General features: G+C 29.0%; 1 protein-coding gene across 1 annotated transcript; it reads left to right on the plus strand.

Moving 5' to 3' along the window:
- Positions 1 to 2,670: 2,670 nt before the first annotated feature.
- LOC107862768 (wound-induced proteinase inhibitor 2-like) lies at positions 2,671 to 3,654 on the plus strand. Its single transcript, XM_047409612.1, is given in 5 exon segments — positions 2,671 to 2,826; positions 3,102 to 3,324; positions 3,326 to 3,390; positions 3,393 to 3,472; positions 3,474 to 3,654. Coding segments are annotated over 5 exon segments (510 nt in total). The 5' UTR covers positions 2,671 to 2,777; the 3' UTR covers positions 3,567 to 3,654.
- The last annotated feature ends 16,799 nt before the right edge of the window (positions 3,655 to 20,453 follow it).

Consider the following 20,453-nt stretch of genomic DNA (forward strand, 5'->3'; position numbering starts at 1 on the left):
GACTTGTTTCTAAATATGATAAAGAAAGTTTTGAAAATGGGCATTTGACAACTTTGCCCGGGTTTGTACTCAAGAATGTGACCCTAGAGTTGCTTACATGACTTATCTGTCTTCTGAATAGGCCAAGGTTACTCAAGTTTGCATTAACTGTTGCTTTGCAGAAGAGAGTCATTCGGTTGGGTGGGTAATAGTACTTGAGCTGTTTTGGATTTGAAAAGGTGAAAAATCAATGCTCTCAAAAAGTGCAATCTTAACGCGAAATATTTTGTGCATCTAGTTGTCCTTCTATTTAATTGATACACACGTCAAAACATGATGCGGTCATATAAATATGCATGTTCTTTTTGTATTAGTGGTTCACAACTTGCAATATATTGAAGGGAATCGAAAAACAGATCGATTGATTACAGAAAAATCATGATAAAATGTAGAATTTGTCTTTTGTTTGGACAAAATTTTGTAACTTCACGTCCGAATTTTTAAAGTTGTTACAGATTGTATTTGTTGTGTGAACAAATACATTTAACTTAATTTCTGCATGTGTTACTAATATAATCTCTTTCTCATCCGTAATCATACTATCACTTTGTTCAACTATCTGCAAGTGTAAGGGCGACTTAATTGGTCGATTTTGTTTATATAGATAACGGTAATGTAAAATATAGGTTGAGGATGCACGGACGAAAAGGTCATTTGCTATTGGCTTACCCTTATATCAGGTCTTGATACGGCCTATACATGTTGGATGAAGGTTTTGGCAAGGTTCAAAATAGATGGTACCTATAATCAAACCTAACCGTTGCGGTAATTGTATAGAAAAGACAAAATTCTTCTCTTTTTATCTATCTTAAGGCTACTATCGATTCCTTAGTTGTTATCCTAATATCTTGTATGCAGTGTTGTTCAGAAATTCCTTTGCAATTTTCTGAATCATTCGTACTTTGTTATGTAGTCTTCCAAGTACCATAATAAAGGGTATAGGTTATTGGTTATGACGTTTATATACACTTCATGTTAATAATCTATTAATATAGCAGAATCAGGGGCAGATCTACAGTGTTGATGGGGTTCCCAGGAATTCCCACCCGCTATCGATAGATTTGGTAAATATATTTAAAAATAGAATAAGTCCATAAAATACTATAGATGGGAAATCATAAACACAAAGAATGTTGGCTTAATGACATGGAATGAATTTCTCAGGACCATGGGATCAATCTCTGCTGAGGTGTTGTCTTTTTTATTATATTATCGAAAAAAGATACGAATAAGCTCATGAACTTTGATAAATGGTATGTATATATCCTCCGTCATACTTTAAGTACAAATATACCCGTGCCATCATTGAAAAGGTACATATATAGCCCTGAACTTTGATAAATGGTACAGATATATCTTCCGACATAATTTAGATACAAATATACCCTTTTGCATTAATGAAAAGATACATATATACCCTTCTCACTAAAGGTAGGACACGTGTTACAATCCTGTTCATTTGGCCTTTTTTAAATTTAATTTATCCTAACCTCACCCAAAACAATTCTAATTTAACTCATAACTCAATCCAACTAATAACTCAAACCCAACCCTATCTAATAGAAAGAGAAAGAGAAAATGAATATGCGTGAATAGAGATGCATCTTGAAGTTTCTGTTAGACCGGGTCGAGTTTGAATTATTATTTAGATCAGCTTGTGGGTTAAATTAGAATTAATTCGGGTAGGGTGGGAATAAATTAAATTAAAAAGGGCAAATGAACAAGATTGCGACACATGTTCTACCGTTATGAGGAGGTATATATGTACCTTTTCATTAACAAAAAGAGTATATTTGTACCTAAAGTATGGCCGGGGTATATTTGTACCATTTATAGAAGTTCAAAGTTATATATATACCTTTTCAGTAACGGTAAGGATATATTTGTTCTTAAAGTATGACGGCGGGTATATTTGTACCATTTATCAAAGGTTAGGGGTATATATACACTTTTTCATTAATAATTATTTAATATTGAGAATTGAGATTATTTATGCACCATTCAATAATTTTAAAATTTGCGAATGTATTTAATATTCCTATCAAGGGTAAAATGAAAAATATATGAAAAAATACTCTTGATTTTAAAAATTGGATAACTAAAATACATACGGATACAAGCGACTAACCTCAGATTCACCGAGCTTGAGCCGTGTATTCAGACACATTAACCATTTATCAGAACGCCTTAGCATAAATCTGGAGGGTTACTTGTCTATCATTTATCCGCGACCAACCATGTTTTGTGTTTACACAATGCATATCTATTTATTACTCTTTAAGTGTAATAAATTTAATGTTATGAAAGAGATTTTCTTTTATTTTTTACTTTGGGTCACTCTCAATCCTCTTCTTTTCGGGTGGTCCAATTCAGGCTGCAAATTTCTGAGTGAGCCATTTGTTTGATTCACATAATATCTATTGCCAAAATAATTTTGTCCACAAAAATTAGAGTGATATTTATGCAACTTATCACGTGCAGAAGAAAATTATTGCAAGACGACAAATATTTCAAAAACAAACAAGTTGGGGTCAGTACAGAATATAACAACTAGGAAAAAAATAAGATTTCTAATAATGAATCAAGCAGAAGTACCTAATTTTCAATTTTATATTAATGTGAAATAAAATTTTTAGTTAGCCAAGTATCTTTTATTTGTTTGCTATAAATAGGTGGTGATGGTTAGACTTCCTCATCCATAACAAAAACAAGGTAAATAATCACCACCGATTCATAATATGGCTGTTCACAAAGAAGTTAGTTTCCTTGCTTTCCTACTTGTTCTTGGTAAGATTTTCCTTTCTCCTTTTTCTATTTAATTTCTTCATTAGTATATACACTGTTAGAGATAGAGGAAAACATGATTTTTCCATCCGTTTCTCACCTTACTGATTACTGGAAAACGTATGGTGAGAAACAGTTTCATATTGAAACACTAGAAAGCTTCCTAATTTTAAATATTAAGTACATTTTTCTGCGGCAAATTTTAGTAGGAAAATATTGATTTTGTAGTAGTGATACACAAAGGTGGTGATATGTTTTTTCTTAATATTTATATATAGCTTATATATTTATTGTAGAAATATTGCTTCTACATGTTGATGCCAAGGCTTGTTCAGAAGAAAACGCAGAAAATCGCATATGCACCAATTGCTGTGCAGGCCGTAAGGGTTGCAACTATTACAGTGCTGATGGGACTTTCATTTGTGAAGGAGAGTCTGACCCCAACAACCCAAAAGCTTGCCCTCGGAATTGTGATACAAGAATTGCCTATTCAAAATGTCCACGTTCCGAAGGAAACGCAGAAAATCGCCTATGCACCAATTGCTGTGCAGGCCGTAAGGGTTGCAACTATTACAGCGCTGACGGGACTTTCATTTGTGAAGGAGAGTCTGACCCCAACAACCCAAAAGCTTGCCCTAGGAATTGTGATCCAAATATTGCCTATTCACTGTGTCTCTATGAAAAATAAAAGCATGAACAGTGTCATGCTAATCTCTGTAATATGCTTGAGCGTCTATTTATGAAATAAAAGCGTGAACAGTGTCACGCTAATCTATGTAATATGGGCGTTGGAGCCCTTTTGGACTTAAATCATGTGTTTAAGTGTGTTAAGCTCTCTAGTAAAGAAGCAACCGTACGTACCTTCACACAGATTTTTTCTTTTTTATCAAATTGAAAAGAAGTTTTAGTTCGCTACTCTCTTTCATTGTTTGCAATAAATAGGTGGAGGAGGCGCACTACAACAAATGTGATATTTAGCTAAAATTTCTTAGCTACGATATATAATTTGTCACTAATTGTTCGCTTTTAATGACAAAAGTTATTTTTCGTCGTTAAATACATGTCACATATTTTTAGAGATAAAATATAAATTTTCGTAGCACAATGTTGTTCTCTAAAGTTTCCCGTCAAAAAATGAGTTGGCACCATTTTATTAAGCAACATTAGTCACGAATTATGTATTATCAGTGACACATTATTTCGTCACTAATTGCTTATCTAGTTTGTGACAAATCAACTTTTTGTCTTAAACTTAATTAATTTTTTAACACAAAATTAATAGTGATAAAAAATATGTTGTTACAATAGTGATAAATTATATTTTGTAGTTAAATGTTGTAAGCTTTAACCATAAATTTTATATTTAATTGCGACATTAGTTTTGGTCACTAATATTATAGTATATAATAAGTGACGATCATTTTATTGTCTCTAATCAATCTATTGATTTAGTGACAATAAAAATTTGTCACAAAATTTTCAAGGTATAAATAGTGACAACTTTAAAATTTGTAGTTGAATAATTCAACTATTTGCGACGAAAACAATTCATAGCAAAATACAAAATTTTCTTTGGCTTCTATTGTTAATGATTACAAGTAGAGAATGGTATTATGTGGACAAGCCGACAAGAATAGAAATGATGAATATCAGATGGCTCAAGAAGCTTAGAAATTTTTTTTTTGCCTCTTTAACATAGTTTTGTTCCGTATAAAATAATGTCATTACTATATAAAAAATGTATCACTACTATATGTCCACGAAAAATGTATTATGTGCAGAAAAAATTGTATCATTTTTGTATCACTAATGAATACAACTATTCTTATCATAGTAAAGAAATTGTATCAATATGTATATATCTGAAAAATGTATCGTACATAATGAAACTGTATCGTTATTGTATAAAATATGTATCTCTATGTATATAAGAAATGTATTATTATAACAATATAATAAATGTATAAATTCTCACTTATTATACAGATCTATACAATTAGTATACACATATTATACATATTTCGGGATACTAGTTTAACCGCACGTGCCTCGGACGTATAATATTTGATTATTTAAAACTAAATGATTTTATTTATTGCAAATACTTTTAGTGACATTTAAAATTTCAACTTATTTTTTGAAGATACTTCACATTTTAATATAGTAATGTAAATATAAACATGCATTTTAGTATAAGCACATATATATATTTTAACATCAAAAGTTTCAAGTGATTGATCGACCATCACTTTTGCGTTTGTCATGCAGTACCTCTTTCCCTTGCTGCTAGAGGCTAAAGAGAGATGCATCAATTTGAACCATATTTGTGGCACGGTTATTTTTTCCTATATTTAAATTTTTTTCTTGTTTTTAAAGTCAAATATTTACCATTTATCAAATTATTGATTGCATTTTTATTACGTACTTCAAATTTTTAAAATTTGGTACTTCTTAAATTTTTCTTATTTTAACACTTTTATATTTATTTCTAGATTTTCAAATCTTCTTAAAATCAAATTTAGTTGATTTAGGATTGTTAAACTAATGAAAAAAGTTTTTCGTGTCATTAAATCTGATGACTTATAATAAGAAAATATTTTACCAAAATATATTTAATTAATTTTCTACACTTAAATATTAAAAAAATTATTAATTCTGATGACTTCTAAAAAGAAAAGTTTTTACCATAAATATATTTAATTAATTTTTAACACTTAAATATTATAAAAAATATGAAAAAGATGATTTTGTCTAAAGCAAAGACTTTTAATGAAGGATAAAAATTTCAAAAAATATTTCTAACGCCCTTCACACTTTTAATATATTATAGATTATAAGCTGTAGAGATAGATATAGATTATAGATTTCTTGAACACACCAAGTATAACAACATCCTAGTCAATTTTACTATTTTACTCATATAATTTTAATTTAATTACTAATGTTAATTGATAAGTACTTTGTGGTTAGCTAATATTTTTTGAAACATTCCATAACTAAAAATATTGTGTTGGGCATCCGTGTCCTAATATAAAGAAAATAAAATTAGTTGCAAAATTTTCTTCCCAATTAAAATGTCTTTCATGTTAATTTTTTTGTATTGCAACATTTCATAGTTAAAAAACTATGTCGGTCATCTGTATCCTAACATAAAGTCACTACAACTAATTGTACACAATAGATAAAATCGTTTCTTTGCTATTTTTCTCATATGATTTTAGTTTAATATAATTAGCAGTAATTATTTGTAAGATATATAAAAATAAAGACACAAATGCCAGCTAAATAATTTAATAGTCATTTATTATCTTTATCTATAATCTATAATCTATATCTATCTATAATCTATAATATATCAAAAGTGTGAAATCCTTAAAAAAGTGATTTGAATTTTATGCTCCTGTTTACAAGACTCCTCTTTAGATAAAATCATTTTTTTATTTTTTTTAAAATTATTATTTAATTATTTTTATATTATTAGTTATAACTTCTGAGAATTAAAAAAGCCCTAACATGTATGATAAGAAAAAAAATATATAATAGGATTATGTTCTACCTAAAAAGGGATTCCTGAAATATACAATATAATAGGAGGTAAAAAAACGAAAGTTTTGATGAAGATTTCTTTTTGATATACAAATACACGGTCTTTTCTGTTTTTTCAAATTTGTTAGGTGTTAGGACTTTTATTAAAGATATATTAATACATGGAAAAAATCTAAATTCATAGAATTTGTACACGTGAATAGATAACAACTTTTCAACCTAAAATTTGTGGAAGAAATCTAATTTATAGGAAGTTAAAGGTCTTTTTCCTCTTTTAAATAATCGGTGGTGTCCCAATGATCTCACAATTCGTGAATAGTATTAAGATTTCCCATATATAACAAATTTCTTAATTTTAGATTATTCTTTTTCCTTCTTGATAGTAAATCCGCATTAAATAGTCACCATAGACCTATTCACAAACAAAGTCTAATATTACACTACTGTTTAAATCTCAAGGTAAACAATTATTTATAATATATTAAAAGTGTGAAAACCATTAGAAAAGTGATTTGAACTTTTTTTCCTTCATTAAAAGAAGTCGTAATAGACAAAATCATCTTTTCGTATATTTTTTAATTATTATTTATTAAATTAAAGTCTCCTAAAATATTTGGGATCCTAATAACATACATATATAAAAAAAAAAAAAAAATGTCTACCTAAAATATATGAATTCTAAAATATATAGATTCAAAAAAATATATGGAAAGAATTAATTGATCACTTAATTAGTCAAATCAACTTAAGTACTTAACAATGGTAGCAAAATACCATTAAATTCAGATACAAACTAATGGATAGTAGGTAGTAATTACAATCAAGGTAATTGTGGTCGAGCCAATAATAATCCATAACTGGTGGATTCCTTAGTAATCCATAATTGGTGGATTACGATCAAATTATGAAACTAAGAAACACCCTCTCATATTTTGTTATTATCTATTTATGGAACCTCTAAATATTAGGACTTAAGTACACTTTCTAAACATCAAAAATTTTAATAATCAAGATTTTATATCAAAAACTTTTAATTAATCATTTTTAAAATTAATGAGTCCTGAAATATATAATAAGAAAAAAAATTAGGAGAATCAAATAATTATATATATATATATATATATATATATATATATATATATATATATATTATATAATATATTAAAAGTGTGAAGACCCTTAGAAAAGTGATTTGAACTTTTTGCCCTTCATTAAAAGACTTTGCAATAAATAAAATCGTCTTTTTATTTTTTTCCTCAAATAATTATTATTAAAATTAAATATTGATTTTAATAAATATATATAAAAAATAAATTTAAAAACTCAAATATATGGGAACACTCCTAATTTTATGGAAAATTTTGTTAGGTGTCAGTTATAGTTAATTAATATTTTTACTTACTTAGATTTCCTTCTACCAATAGTAAACTGGTTTTAAGGAAAAAAAAAAATATGAAAACAAACGGGATTAAATTTCAAGACAAGAAAACACAAAATCTCTTTTTTTCTTCTTTAGTAGCATACCACGATTAGTATTACCAAAAAACGAAAAGCATACCAAAATTAGGATTCTAATTAAGCAAACAACTCTGTATTACATATGCCTTAAAACGTATAAATTATTTTTTAAGTAACTTTTGTTATAAAATAATTATTATTTAATTGATTTTGAAATTAATTCAAATCCTTAATAGGTAAACGTTCATTATATTTAACACTTTTAAATTATACCTTATGTAAAAAAAAAAAATCTATAATTTTATGTAAGTTGTTATAAATGTATTTACATTACAGTGAATATCTAAGATCTATTTTGATATCTATTAGTATTTGAAGCATCTGTCTTTTACTCAGACTAGGAGTAATTTTCTCATATAAATAGAGGTGTTTTGTTCATTGTATTTACAATCTTATGATCTCTCTTCCCTCAAGAGAAAAAATAAGAATTACTCTCTCTATTCTTTCTACTCTTCTTCTTTATTCTTTATTAATTTATAACACGTTATCAGCACGAAGTCTCTTACCAATTGAGATCTGTACGAAATCTCTTACCAATTGAGATCTGTTCACACGAGACTCTGCAAAACAAGGTGAAATTATAAATCTGAAGGATTTCAAGGTTAGTAATTCTTTATGTTATCTTTCTTTTGCTACTACTAATATAATTATTATTGAATTTGAGAAAAAATAATTGGTTTGGAACCATTTATATTTTAAATTTATTTCCAAAAACAATATTATCAAAAAGGATGATAATATGTTGGGTTCAAGTCCCATCGATTCATGCCTAAGACGCATTTATATGGATCAAATATTGAGTTTGAATCTCAATACACCATATTGATGATATTGTGATGGCTAAGGCAAAATAATGAGTGTTTGATGAAAAGCCATGAAATTCGACCCATTGAATATGCTTCGTTCCATGAAGTGAATGTGGTAGCAATATATGATAAGTCTGAAATATGACAACTTACTTCATTCTTGAGGTGTATGTGATGGCAGTGCATAATATGTCTGAAAGAAGACAAGTGATTGAATGCACGAATATACGTGAGGAGAGACAATATGATAATGATCATCAAAAGTGATGATATTTTCACACGCTTATATGATTATAAGATATACTAGAGAAAAATTCTCTACATCATATGTATGCCTCGATTTGCTTTTGAAGTAGCAAAATCTTGAAAGAGGTTATAAGATATCATAATTTGATAGGCTTAAGGGACGATTATATTTCATTCCTGGGAAATGAGAAATTTATTAATGCAAACGTGCACTTGATTGTGATCGTATCACAAATCACCTTCGAAAGAGGTTGAATAATTTTGAAATCTACTTCTAAAGTAGTAAATCTGAAATTTATTCATGTAATAGTAAATCTGAAATTTACTAAAAAAAAAAGTACATGTCATGGTAAACTTGGAGTTTACTATAATAAAAGTTCATAAATTGATATGAACGCTTGTGACATCTCGAAGATGTGCATGTATTGAAGAACTAAAAGATTCTTCAAGAATTATTTATGTCGTTTGCTCTCATGATAAGTTGGTTGGACCAACTAATATTGGGATTGGATCCCTTCAAACCTGAAAATTATGAAAGGTAAATAAGGGCCTGTTCATCTATCATGTGATATGTTGAAAAGATGCATCAATAAGATGATCACATGTATATTCATAGTCAACTTGCAGTTTGAAATTCATAAAGTTGCTTGCTCAATAAAATTGAGTTAAGAACATAACTTTCAAATTGTGCAATCGAGAAAGTTATCTTGATGATGATGTTTTAGCATTGAATGCCTTCGATAAATAGCTAAACCATCGCTAATGAGAACAAAGCTTCATGTGTTGGTTTGAAATATGATATTTTGAATACAATAATACTTGTATGCATTAGAACAATAAATTATGATCATTTCTCCCCTCTCAATTGGTTCAAGGTCAGAAATCGATTATTCCATCTAATAATTTTGATGTGCGGTATACGATTAATGAATATACCATAATGCACAAAGATGGATTCCTCAAAGAAGTAGAGGATGTATGTTAGTTTTCCTAACACAAGGGGGAGATTATAAGCGCTATGAAATATGTTAGGAATTATCACCAGATCCTCATCCAAAAGATAATTTAAGTCAAATGCCAAAAGCATCTCATATTAAGTGCAAGTGCTGTTATTTTTTGTTCCTAAAGGACAAAGTCTATGCATGCGTGAAGCGTGGTAGACTAATCGGTTCCAAATGAAATAGTCCTTGAAAAATAAGGAGCAAATAATCATAATAAGAAGGCAATGAGCTCTTGAAGAGCCTACGACATAACACTTCATGAAACCTTATGAGAGATTCATGTACCTAAAAATAATGAAGTGATGAGATCTCAAAATATTATGTCGCATTGTGAACCGATACTAAATGATATATCATCAATATCTTTGACACAATATTGGCGCAATATTGTGAAAGATTACGAGGATCTTAATTCTACATTAATTTAAGCATGCTGACGTAGAAATATTTATCAAGTGACATGAAAAGATGCATCTTAGTAAGTGGAAACTTATTTGATTCGCAGTCCAGACACTTGAAGATGTCACACATAAAATGTTGAATATTGTGACTTTGACAAAATTTGTATGAAAACTTCTTTAAGGATTCAAAATATAAAAGTTTCTGGAAAACTTATTGATAATCCTTATATTGTATAAGCTTATAGCTTGAAAATTATTGAAACTCTTGGAGAGTTTTCAAAAGCAATAAGATTATTTGCTGAAATGGGAAATATACCAATTTGGATTGGTTATGAAATACCATATCTTAGTACAATTGGTGCACTCATGTATCTTGTAAAAAACTACAAGACCCAATATAGTCTTTCGCTCAATTTGTTAGCAAGGTATATTTCTACTCCTACTAGGAGACATCAAAATAGGATAAGATACATGAGTTTATTTTATTCTAAATATTGCAGTCTCGATCTTATTGGTCATGCTGATGTTGGGTACTCATCTAACCCACATAAATCTCGGTCTCAAACATACAATGTGTTCACATGTGCGGATACTGCCATATCTTGGAGATATACAAAGTAGTCTATCGTAGCCACTTCATCGAATCATGCTGAGATAATAGCTATTCATGAAGTAAGCCGAGAACGTGTATGGTTGAGGTCCATGATACATCTCATTTGAGAAAAATATGGTGTGAAATATGACAATCTACCCACAATTTTATACAGAGATAATTCAGCATACATAGCTTATCGTAAGGGAGGATTCATAAATGGAGATAGAACGAAGCACATTTTGCCAAAGCTTTTCTACATACATGAGCTACAAAAGAATGATGATATTAACGTGCAACATATTCGTTCAACTGACAATGTGACTTATTTATTCACCAAGTATTCTCCAATTACAACTTTTAAGAAGATGGTGTACAAGATCGGGATGCAAAGGTTCAAGGATGTTCTCATTTAGGGGAGTTAATACACGCTGTACTCTTTTTCTGTTATAAGGTTTTGTCCCACTGGATTTTCCTTGTAAGGTTTTTAATGAGGCAACCGAAATGCGTATTATTAGAGATGTGTACTCTTTTTTCTTCACTAGATTTTTTTTCTACCGGATTTTTTCTAGTAAGGTTTTGACGAAGCACATTATCTACCAATTAGACATTCAAGGGGGAGTGTTATAAATGTAATTATATTATAGTGAATGTCTATCAAGATCTATTTTGATATCTATTAGAATTTGAAGTATCTATTTTTTACTCAGACTAGAAGTAATTTTCTCCTATAAATAAAGGAGTTTTGTTCATTGTATTTACAATCTTATGGTCTCTCATCCCTCAAGAGAAGAAATAAGAATCATTCTCTCTATTCTCTCTACTCTTCTTATTTATTCTTTCTTGTTTTATAACATAAGAATATTTTGAATCAAACTTACAAGAAACATAACTTCTTCTACTTATATTTTTTCTTATTTGATTCAAGTTGTCTTCTTTCATTCACTATGTTCATTCTTTTGCCTTTTGTTTTTCTAATAGTTTTAAAGATTGATTATATATGCATTATACATAATTAACAAGTGATAATGAATCTTCCCTTATGATTTTTCTCGTGTTTTTCATGCAGTTGAAAATTTCAGATTAAAAAACTCAACGTAACAAGGATGTTGTCGAAAAAATTAAATATTTATCTCTATACTTTTTATTTCTTTGTTCAAATAATTTTTTTTGAATGTAGGTGTTTATTATTATTAATTATCTATTTCTATAATAATCCACTGTGCCTTTATGCGGGTGTATTTATGTGTTAATTGAGTTAGAGGTCCTTAATTATCTTCCTTGTTTGATTTTTGTAATATTATTCTTTTTAGTTTGTTCTCTATTTAATATTCACATAAATAGCCGATTAGGATTAATTGTGTGACTTCTAAGGCCCTTTTGTTTTAAGAGAAATATATAATTAGTTGAAAGAAGCTTTGGTTCGAGAAGTTGAATTTCTTACACAATGAGTGTTTGTTATTAATCATTAATAATTGTTGGATATGATTAAAAGATGCAATGATGCATCTATTTTGTTTGTTATGTATTTAATTATGTTTAAGTAATATTTTGAATAAAAATTAACAAGAAACATGCATCTTCTTCTACTTCTATTTTTCTTGATTTTTTAATATTTATATTAAAAAAATTGTACTTATTGAATTCTTTCCTAATTAAATTATACACAATATATTTAGCACTTTTAAACTCAATTGATCTAAATTATAGTATTTAACACTTCTATATCAATTAGAATTTTACATTATATAAAAAAAGTAATTTCTACAATTTTATTTAAGTAATAGTTTGAATAAATATTAACAAGAAACATGCATCTTCTTCTACTTTCATCTTTCTTAATTTTTTAAATGGATGGCCACAAAGATTATATATGAATTAACACTTCTAAATCAATTAGAATTTTACTGTACATAAAAAGTAATCTATACAATTCTATTTAAGTAATATTTTGGATAAAAATTAACAAGAAACATGCATCTTCTTCTACTTCTATCTTTCTTAATTTTTTTAATTAATGATCTTAAAGATTATATATGAATTATACATAATTAACAATGTATTACAATGAATTTTCCCGTATGTTTCACTTTCAGGTGAAAATTTTGATGGAAAAATACACAAACCAAGCACATTGTCACTGAATAAAATAGACAAGAAAATCAAAGGTTTATCTCTTTTCTTTTTTGTTTAATTGTGACTTAGTCTTGATTATATTATTTAATTAAATTTTGGTATACTATATCTTAGTATTATAATTGAATCTTTAATTAAACTTATTTTGTTGAATTCAACATATAAATTTATAGTTAAATGTTGAATTTGGTTACGCAGATTAACGACAAAATGCAACTTTACCTTATATTTTGTTATTGTGCATTAGTTTGATGTAATTAATTTTATTATTTTCTGAATTTTGTTAACAATTTTATGCCCTGATGTTTCAAACAACATGGGGTTCTTTGAATGAAAGTCTAAAAGTATATAAACATTCAATGAGATATTTCAAACACCGTGCCATATTTCAAGTGTATACTTCTATAAGTTGAAGCTAATTTATAGAGATTTATAATTTTACAAATGATTTTTTTTGTCTTAATTTATGTGGTATAATTAAATTTTTTAATTTCTAATTAACTTTATTCTTTTTCGGTGTGAAAAATATTAGTTGAGATACAACAGACAATATTAAATATTTGATACAATATTTATTTATTTATATTAAACATTCTTATGAATATATTTTCATTGATCGAGGGAGACATACGTGCAAAGCACGTACGCTATGCTAGTATATATATATACTAGTCAAGTGTACGTGCTTTGTACGTGTGTCTCGTGCTGATAAATATAATTATATATAAAGAAATATAATTATTAAAAAATAAATTGAGTTGAAATAAATGTTGTATCTATTTAAAATATATAATTTGGCACTATAAGTATTTCATCTTAATCAACAAAACTCTATATAAAATGAAAAATTTAATGAATCAAAATTTTTTGCTCATCAAAGAAAAAGATGTAGAGGAAATTAAGCCGCAATGAAGCATTTATTGTACATATACGTCATATTAAATTAAAATATAAATATTATTAGTATTCTACTATCCAATTTAGAGTTGAGACTAATATTCATAATATAAAATATAACAGAAAAGGAGTAAAAAACATCACTCCTTTACCTTGCTACACTAATGATCGTACATGAATACATTTTTTACTTTCTTCAATTACTCAAAATCAATATTGTATATATCTTTAATAAAAGAACGTACATAATTAGATGTAAATATTTAATGATACATCTATGACAACATCATGATGAATATTAAAAATATTAACCTCAATTTCTTTGTAACTAATCAATTGAAGCACATATGATCGATTAAAAAAATTATTGCCAGAATAATTTCCTCCTAAATAATATATGTAGATAAATTATCTAACTTTCGAAAATAATAAATCATATGTTAATTAAATTGACACAAGTTATACCTCAATTATCCATACTCTTTTGAAGGTTAAAATTTGAATTAAAATTTTCATCCTTACAACATTCTTCCAGACAAGATCAAAATTTATCAAACATAAATTATGATAGAATCTTAAAAATTAAGAATAGAATCTCAAAATACCACAAAGCACACGTAAAAAATCATATAATTAGACCAACATTTAAATAAAAAAATTCAAAGTGCAAAGAAGATATAACTACAAATTGCATAAAAAAGTAAAGAGAAAGAGATTTGTACAATTACTTGAATGCCTACATTAAAAAAGAGAGTTTACTTAATTTGTTTTCTATTTTAAGTAAAATTTTTGCCAAAATAACCTACCTATTTTTGTTAAAATTATTTCTCAAAAGGGACTCACAAATTCGACCAACAAATAACTACTAAAGTAATATTTTATTAGTATTAAAGTTCATATTTATTTGATTACGTCTTTGCATAAAAGATTAATTTATCATTAGTTCCTCAAATATGCATTAATAATTGAAAATTAATAGTATTTTCAATTATGTTTTAATAAGGAAAGATAAATAACTAAATTTTAATGGAACACCTAAAATATTATAACTAATTAAATAATAATTTAGTAAAATCGTAAATGATAATTTTGTCTAGTACGGAGTCTTTTAATGAAGGGTAAAAAGCTCAAATCACTTTTTCAAAGGTTTTCACACTTTCAATATATTATATATATACATACGCGCGCGCACACACACACACAGAGACACACACACACATATATATATATATATAGAGAGAGAGATATGAAATTTGTAGTTATATTTATAATTTATACTATATTTAAAGTGTGAAAACTCTTAAAAACGTGATTTAAATTTTTTTTCCTACATTAAAAGACTCTACAATAGATAAAATCGTCTTTTTCACTTATTTCATCAAATTATTATACCTTTATATTTTATAATATCGACTGTAATTTTTAAAAATTAATGAGTCCTAAAATATATTGAAAACTAATATTGATAGGTTTTTTTTCCTTATCTATAATATGTTAAAAGTGTGAAGACTCTTAAAAAAGTGAATTGAACTTTTTGTCCTTCGTTAAAAGACCTTTATTTAGACAAAACTGTCTTTTCACTATTTTCTTTAATTATTATTTAGTTATTTTTATTATATTAACTAGACTCCTAAAATATGTGGAACTCCTAGAATATATGGAAGGAGAATCAATTAATATTTTTTCTTGTACTGATCAATTAAAAAAATACTCCTAAAATAAGATAGAAAAATGCTCCTAAAATAGGACTCTATTAAGGAAATACTTCAAATATTCAGATGCACATTAAACTACTGAAGAAATCAATTTACTTATTGAGAAAATATGATTGATGTTCATCTAACTTAATTAGGTTGCATGTGTAGATTGGTGGATGCTTAATTTTCTAACCATCAACTTCTACACGGTTTTTGTCAGCATAATAAAATTCAACGTGTGTGTATATATATACATATCTTCTTCGTTTACATTCAAGTCATTCTTTAGGATCAAAATTTTCTCTCACACAAGAATTATTTTCATCAAAATTCAAGCATTGTGTCATTATTGTATTATTTTATTATAGTGTACAGGTCGTAGATGAATTTACAGGTGGTAGATGAATGTCAGTCAGCTTTGAGGATTTTTTTAGGCAAAGGTTAGGTTTAATAGTATTGTTTTTATATCTTTGTTTTGAGATTTTTTTGTGTGTGTAAAGGTTAATTTCAGTTGTATTATTTTGATATCTCTATTATCATATTATTTTATTATAGTTTACAGATAGTACATGAATGTCAGACGGCTTTGAGAAATTTTTTGTGTAATTATATTGTTTTGATGTCTCTATCATCATATTGTTTTGTTACAGTTTACATGTAGTAGATGAATGTCAATCGATTTTGATAATTTTTTTTGATAAATATTAGGTTTAATTAAATAAATTTTTTAAAAGATGTTGAATTTAATTATTGTATTTATGTTTGTTATTTAGACAAATATCCTATTTAGTGTAATATTTTAACTCAATAAAGTGACGTACATGCGCGAGGAGCGTACACCTAAACTAGTTTTGGTTAAAAAACACTCTGCTTTTCTAAACTTTTCTTCACCTTTAGCAAGGATTTGTTTACTTTATTTTCATGTTATCTTGTTCTTGTTTCTGAACTAGAAATTTATTGTTTACTGTTAGTTTGATGTTTAACTATTAATTTGATATTTACTATTAGCTTGTTCTCATGATGGAAAATATGGATAATGAAGTTGTGTTGAATAAAGCATATGCATTCCTGTATTTTTTACATTTATTTTTAGTCAAGAGTCTGTTGGAAACATTCTTCCTAGCCTTGCAATGAAAGAGGTAAGGTCTGCCATCAAATTCTTTTTGAACTATCAAATTACGCTAAGAATATTATTGTTGTTGTAGTATATCATGATATCATAACATAAGAAATCTAATCTTGAATTTTTTTTTTTTTACATAGGTTGTGGAAGGTAGAAATCAAGACTAGTTGCTACATTAAATGTTTTTGCAATAATCTTTTGAGAAGAAACCTCTATTTTATTATCTTCTTTTTGTTAATATTCAGTATATCTCAGTTAGATTTTCAAGTTGGATGAATTTTAGTCGTATTGATTTTTATTTAAGCGTATCTAGTGAGATATCATCTCATGAATGTCATCTTGGTTGTTCTTAATTAATATATTTCAATGTTTTTAATTTTTAATTTTTTTTACTATTATCTTACTTCTTTTAGTATTTTTTTTTTCAATTCGTATAACGCTCTTTATAATGAAGTTTAAGATATGTATTTACAATTTTAGTTTCAAATTATGAAAACCTAGCTAGCTAACTACAAATGGTTGTGATTAGTGATAAAATATTTGGTCCGTAAAAGCTTTACTTTACCTTCTAAAACTATTATATATTCTCCATCAAATTATAACATTTGGTGACAAGAGTAAATTTTGTCCCTAAATAGCCCACTTATACCTACAAATTAACTTCGTATTTTGTGACAATTGTTGTCATCACTAATTATGACATATTCTAGTGACAATTATTTTGTAGATAAAAAAAGTATTTTTAGTGATGACGTGAAAGGCTTTCAGCTACAAAATGATAAGAAAGTAATGCTGTCACTAATTTATACATTTAGAGACAAATAGAATGCGTATGTAAAAGATAGTATTTAGTGATGAAATAATTTTTGTTCCGCGATAAAATACATAGAAGATTAGAGAGAAATTAATTCATCACAAATTCAAATAAACAATTAGGGACATATCATTCTCATCGGCATTATAACTCCTTTAGTGACAAAAAAAATACTATTACCCACAAAAAATATAATTTCTGTAATGAACAAGATCGTCATAAATGCTACGCATTCAGGATCAATAAATATTTTCGTCGTTAATTCAAGGCTATTTAGTGACGAAGCACTAAGTCGTCTCAATAATGACCCATGGTTTAGGGACGAACGAGTGACGATTATATTTTCATCAGGAAAGATATTTTGTTATGAAATATGATTTTATATAATTGTCTTATGTGCTTATGTGTGTTTGTTTGGATCAAAGTCAAGTTTATCCGCTATGCTCCTATAGATGAATTTGGCTATGACTCAAACAACTCTACGTGGTTATTTCTTGTCAAATATTTTTGCATTACTTATCACATACGGAAGCTAACACATTTGGTTCTGAGTTGTTTTACTTTACAGATTATAGAAACTACTCCATGTTGATATAAGCTGGCAGAACATCCCTACTCACCCGGTCAAAGGTGCACAAAATCCCATCCTCCAACCATCATTCAATAATGACTGGAAATGATGAAGAAAATGCATTGACCATCAGGGACAATGTAATAGCGGAGCAGAATAAGATGATTGCAGATCTTGCAAAGAAGTTAGAAATGCTTCAGGAGGAAATAAATCGCACTCGAGATTTGGCTAACCTGGCCATCACCGTCAATGCCCTCGCTCCAGGAGGACACGGGACTCCACTTCAAATTTCTCCCCTTAGTACACCTATTCTCGAGAATCAACCAAATAATGTATCATCCATCTCCGTTCCCCTATTTTTCCAAAAAACCAATCGTGAAAATAACCCAGGTGCCTACCATCCGCAAAATCCATCTCTACCTCACAAAACCTATCTCCAAATCCATTCCCAAATCCCCAGAACCCATTTGTAAATCAATAAAATTCATTCCCAAATCCACAAGATGGACTCTCAAATCCACAAAATCAATACCCAAAACTTTCATCGAATATATCCCCGAATCCATCAAAATCGTTTCCAAATTCACAAAATCCTTCTCAGATGCCACCAAACTACTCGCAAATTCCACAAAACCTTTCTAAATTTCAAAACGTCCTCCCCACCTACCAACCAACTTCCTTTCATCCGCAAAATCAATCCTCCTTTCCAAATCCTCCTCATGCCATTATATCCCCAGACATCTATAGTCCCCTTCCTAATCCTGAGATAGACCATTACGAAGAGAAGGAGAAAGAGTGGAGGACCGAGAATGAAATGAAGTTTCTAGCTATGAATGAAGAGATCATGAGGATCAAAGAATCTCATGGAGCAAGGGACCACGACGGTTTAGGGTACGATGACTTATGTGTTCACCCTGGAGTAGAACTACCAGAAGGGTACAAGGTCCCGAAGTTTGAAGTATTCAACGGTACCAAAAATCCAATGGCCCATCTGAGAAGGTATTGTGATCAAATAGTGGGGGTAGGGAAAAATGAAGCATTATTGATGCATTTGTTCAGCCAGAGTTTAAGTGGCGAAGCCTTAGAATGGTTCATGTCTCAGGAACTGAAAAGATGGACTGGTTGGAGAGCATTGGCCAAAGGTTTCCTTGACAGGTTCGCGTTTAACATTGAAATAGTCCCCGACAGATATTCACTAGATCGGATCAAACAGATAAGTGATGAGTGTTTTCGAGACTATGCTTGTCGTTGAAGGAAAGAAGCTACCAAAGTGCACCCCCCATGTCTGAGGAAGAAATGGTATCTGTGTTCTCTCGTGCTCAAGAAGAAGAATATTATACCAGGATGGTGTCCGCTGTCAGGGTGACTTTTGTAGATTTGGTAAAAATAGGAGAATCGCTAGAAGAAGGTATTCGGACAGGAAAAATTGCCAAGACCCCAACATCGCCTGGGACTACTATGTTCTCGAAGAAGAAAATGGAGGATGTAGACATAGTTTCTGCTGATTTTGTGGCAAAAACAAAAAAGAGGTTCAACTTTAGGAATATTTTCTCTTCTCCACCGTCACCAAACTTTTGGCATGTATTCTATACTCAACCCCAATATCAAGCTCCACTCCCAAATATCCAACCCCAATACCAAACTCCACTCCCAAATATCCAACACCAATATCAAGCTCCACTCCCAAGTGTCCAATCCCAATGCCAACCTCTACAGCCAAATATTTTTCCCTAATACCAAGGTCCACCGCCGAATTATCAACCTCATGTCCAATCCACTTTTCCAAACAACCGAAGAAACATCCAAGTACCTCCAAATTATCTTCAAGTGCCTCCTCCTGCAAATCAGGACCATTATAACCCTCCACGTCCAAACATTAAAAAGAAACCTCCCTAAAACTTCACACCGCTGGCTGAAATTTGCACCCAACTATTTAAAAGATTGAAGAATGCCAGTCATTTGCAACCGATCCAGCCAAAGCCTGTCAATCCCAACTCCCAATTTTATCATCCTAATCAAAATTGTGCCTATCATTCAGGAGCAGCAGGGCACAGTACCGAGGACTGTATTATCTTGAAACATAAGATACAAGATCTGAGTGATCCAAAGGTCATCACGCTTCAGTCACCGATACCAAATATCAATAGTAACTCATTTCCTAATCATGGGGGACCTACAGTTAACATGATTGAAATATAAGGAGAATGGGTGTCTGGCAAGACTATTATTAAGGTGAATTTAGAAAAGTGCAAAAGGGCGGAAGAGGTAGAAAAGATAGAGAG

This window comes from Capsicum annuum, chromosome 3 (assembly GCF_002878395.1).
Source record: "Capsicum annuum cultivar UCD-10X-F1 chromosome 3, UCD10Xv1.1, whole genome shotgun sequence".
Taxonomy (NCBI): domain Eukaryota; kingdom Viridiplantae; phylum Streptophyta; class Magnoliopsida; order Solanales; family Solanaceae; genus Capsicum; species Capsicum annuum.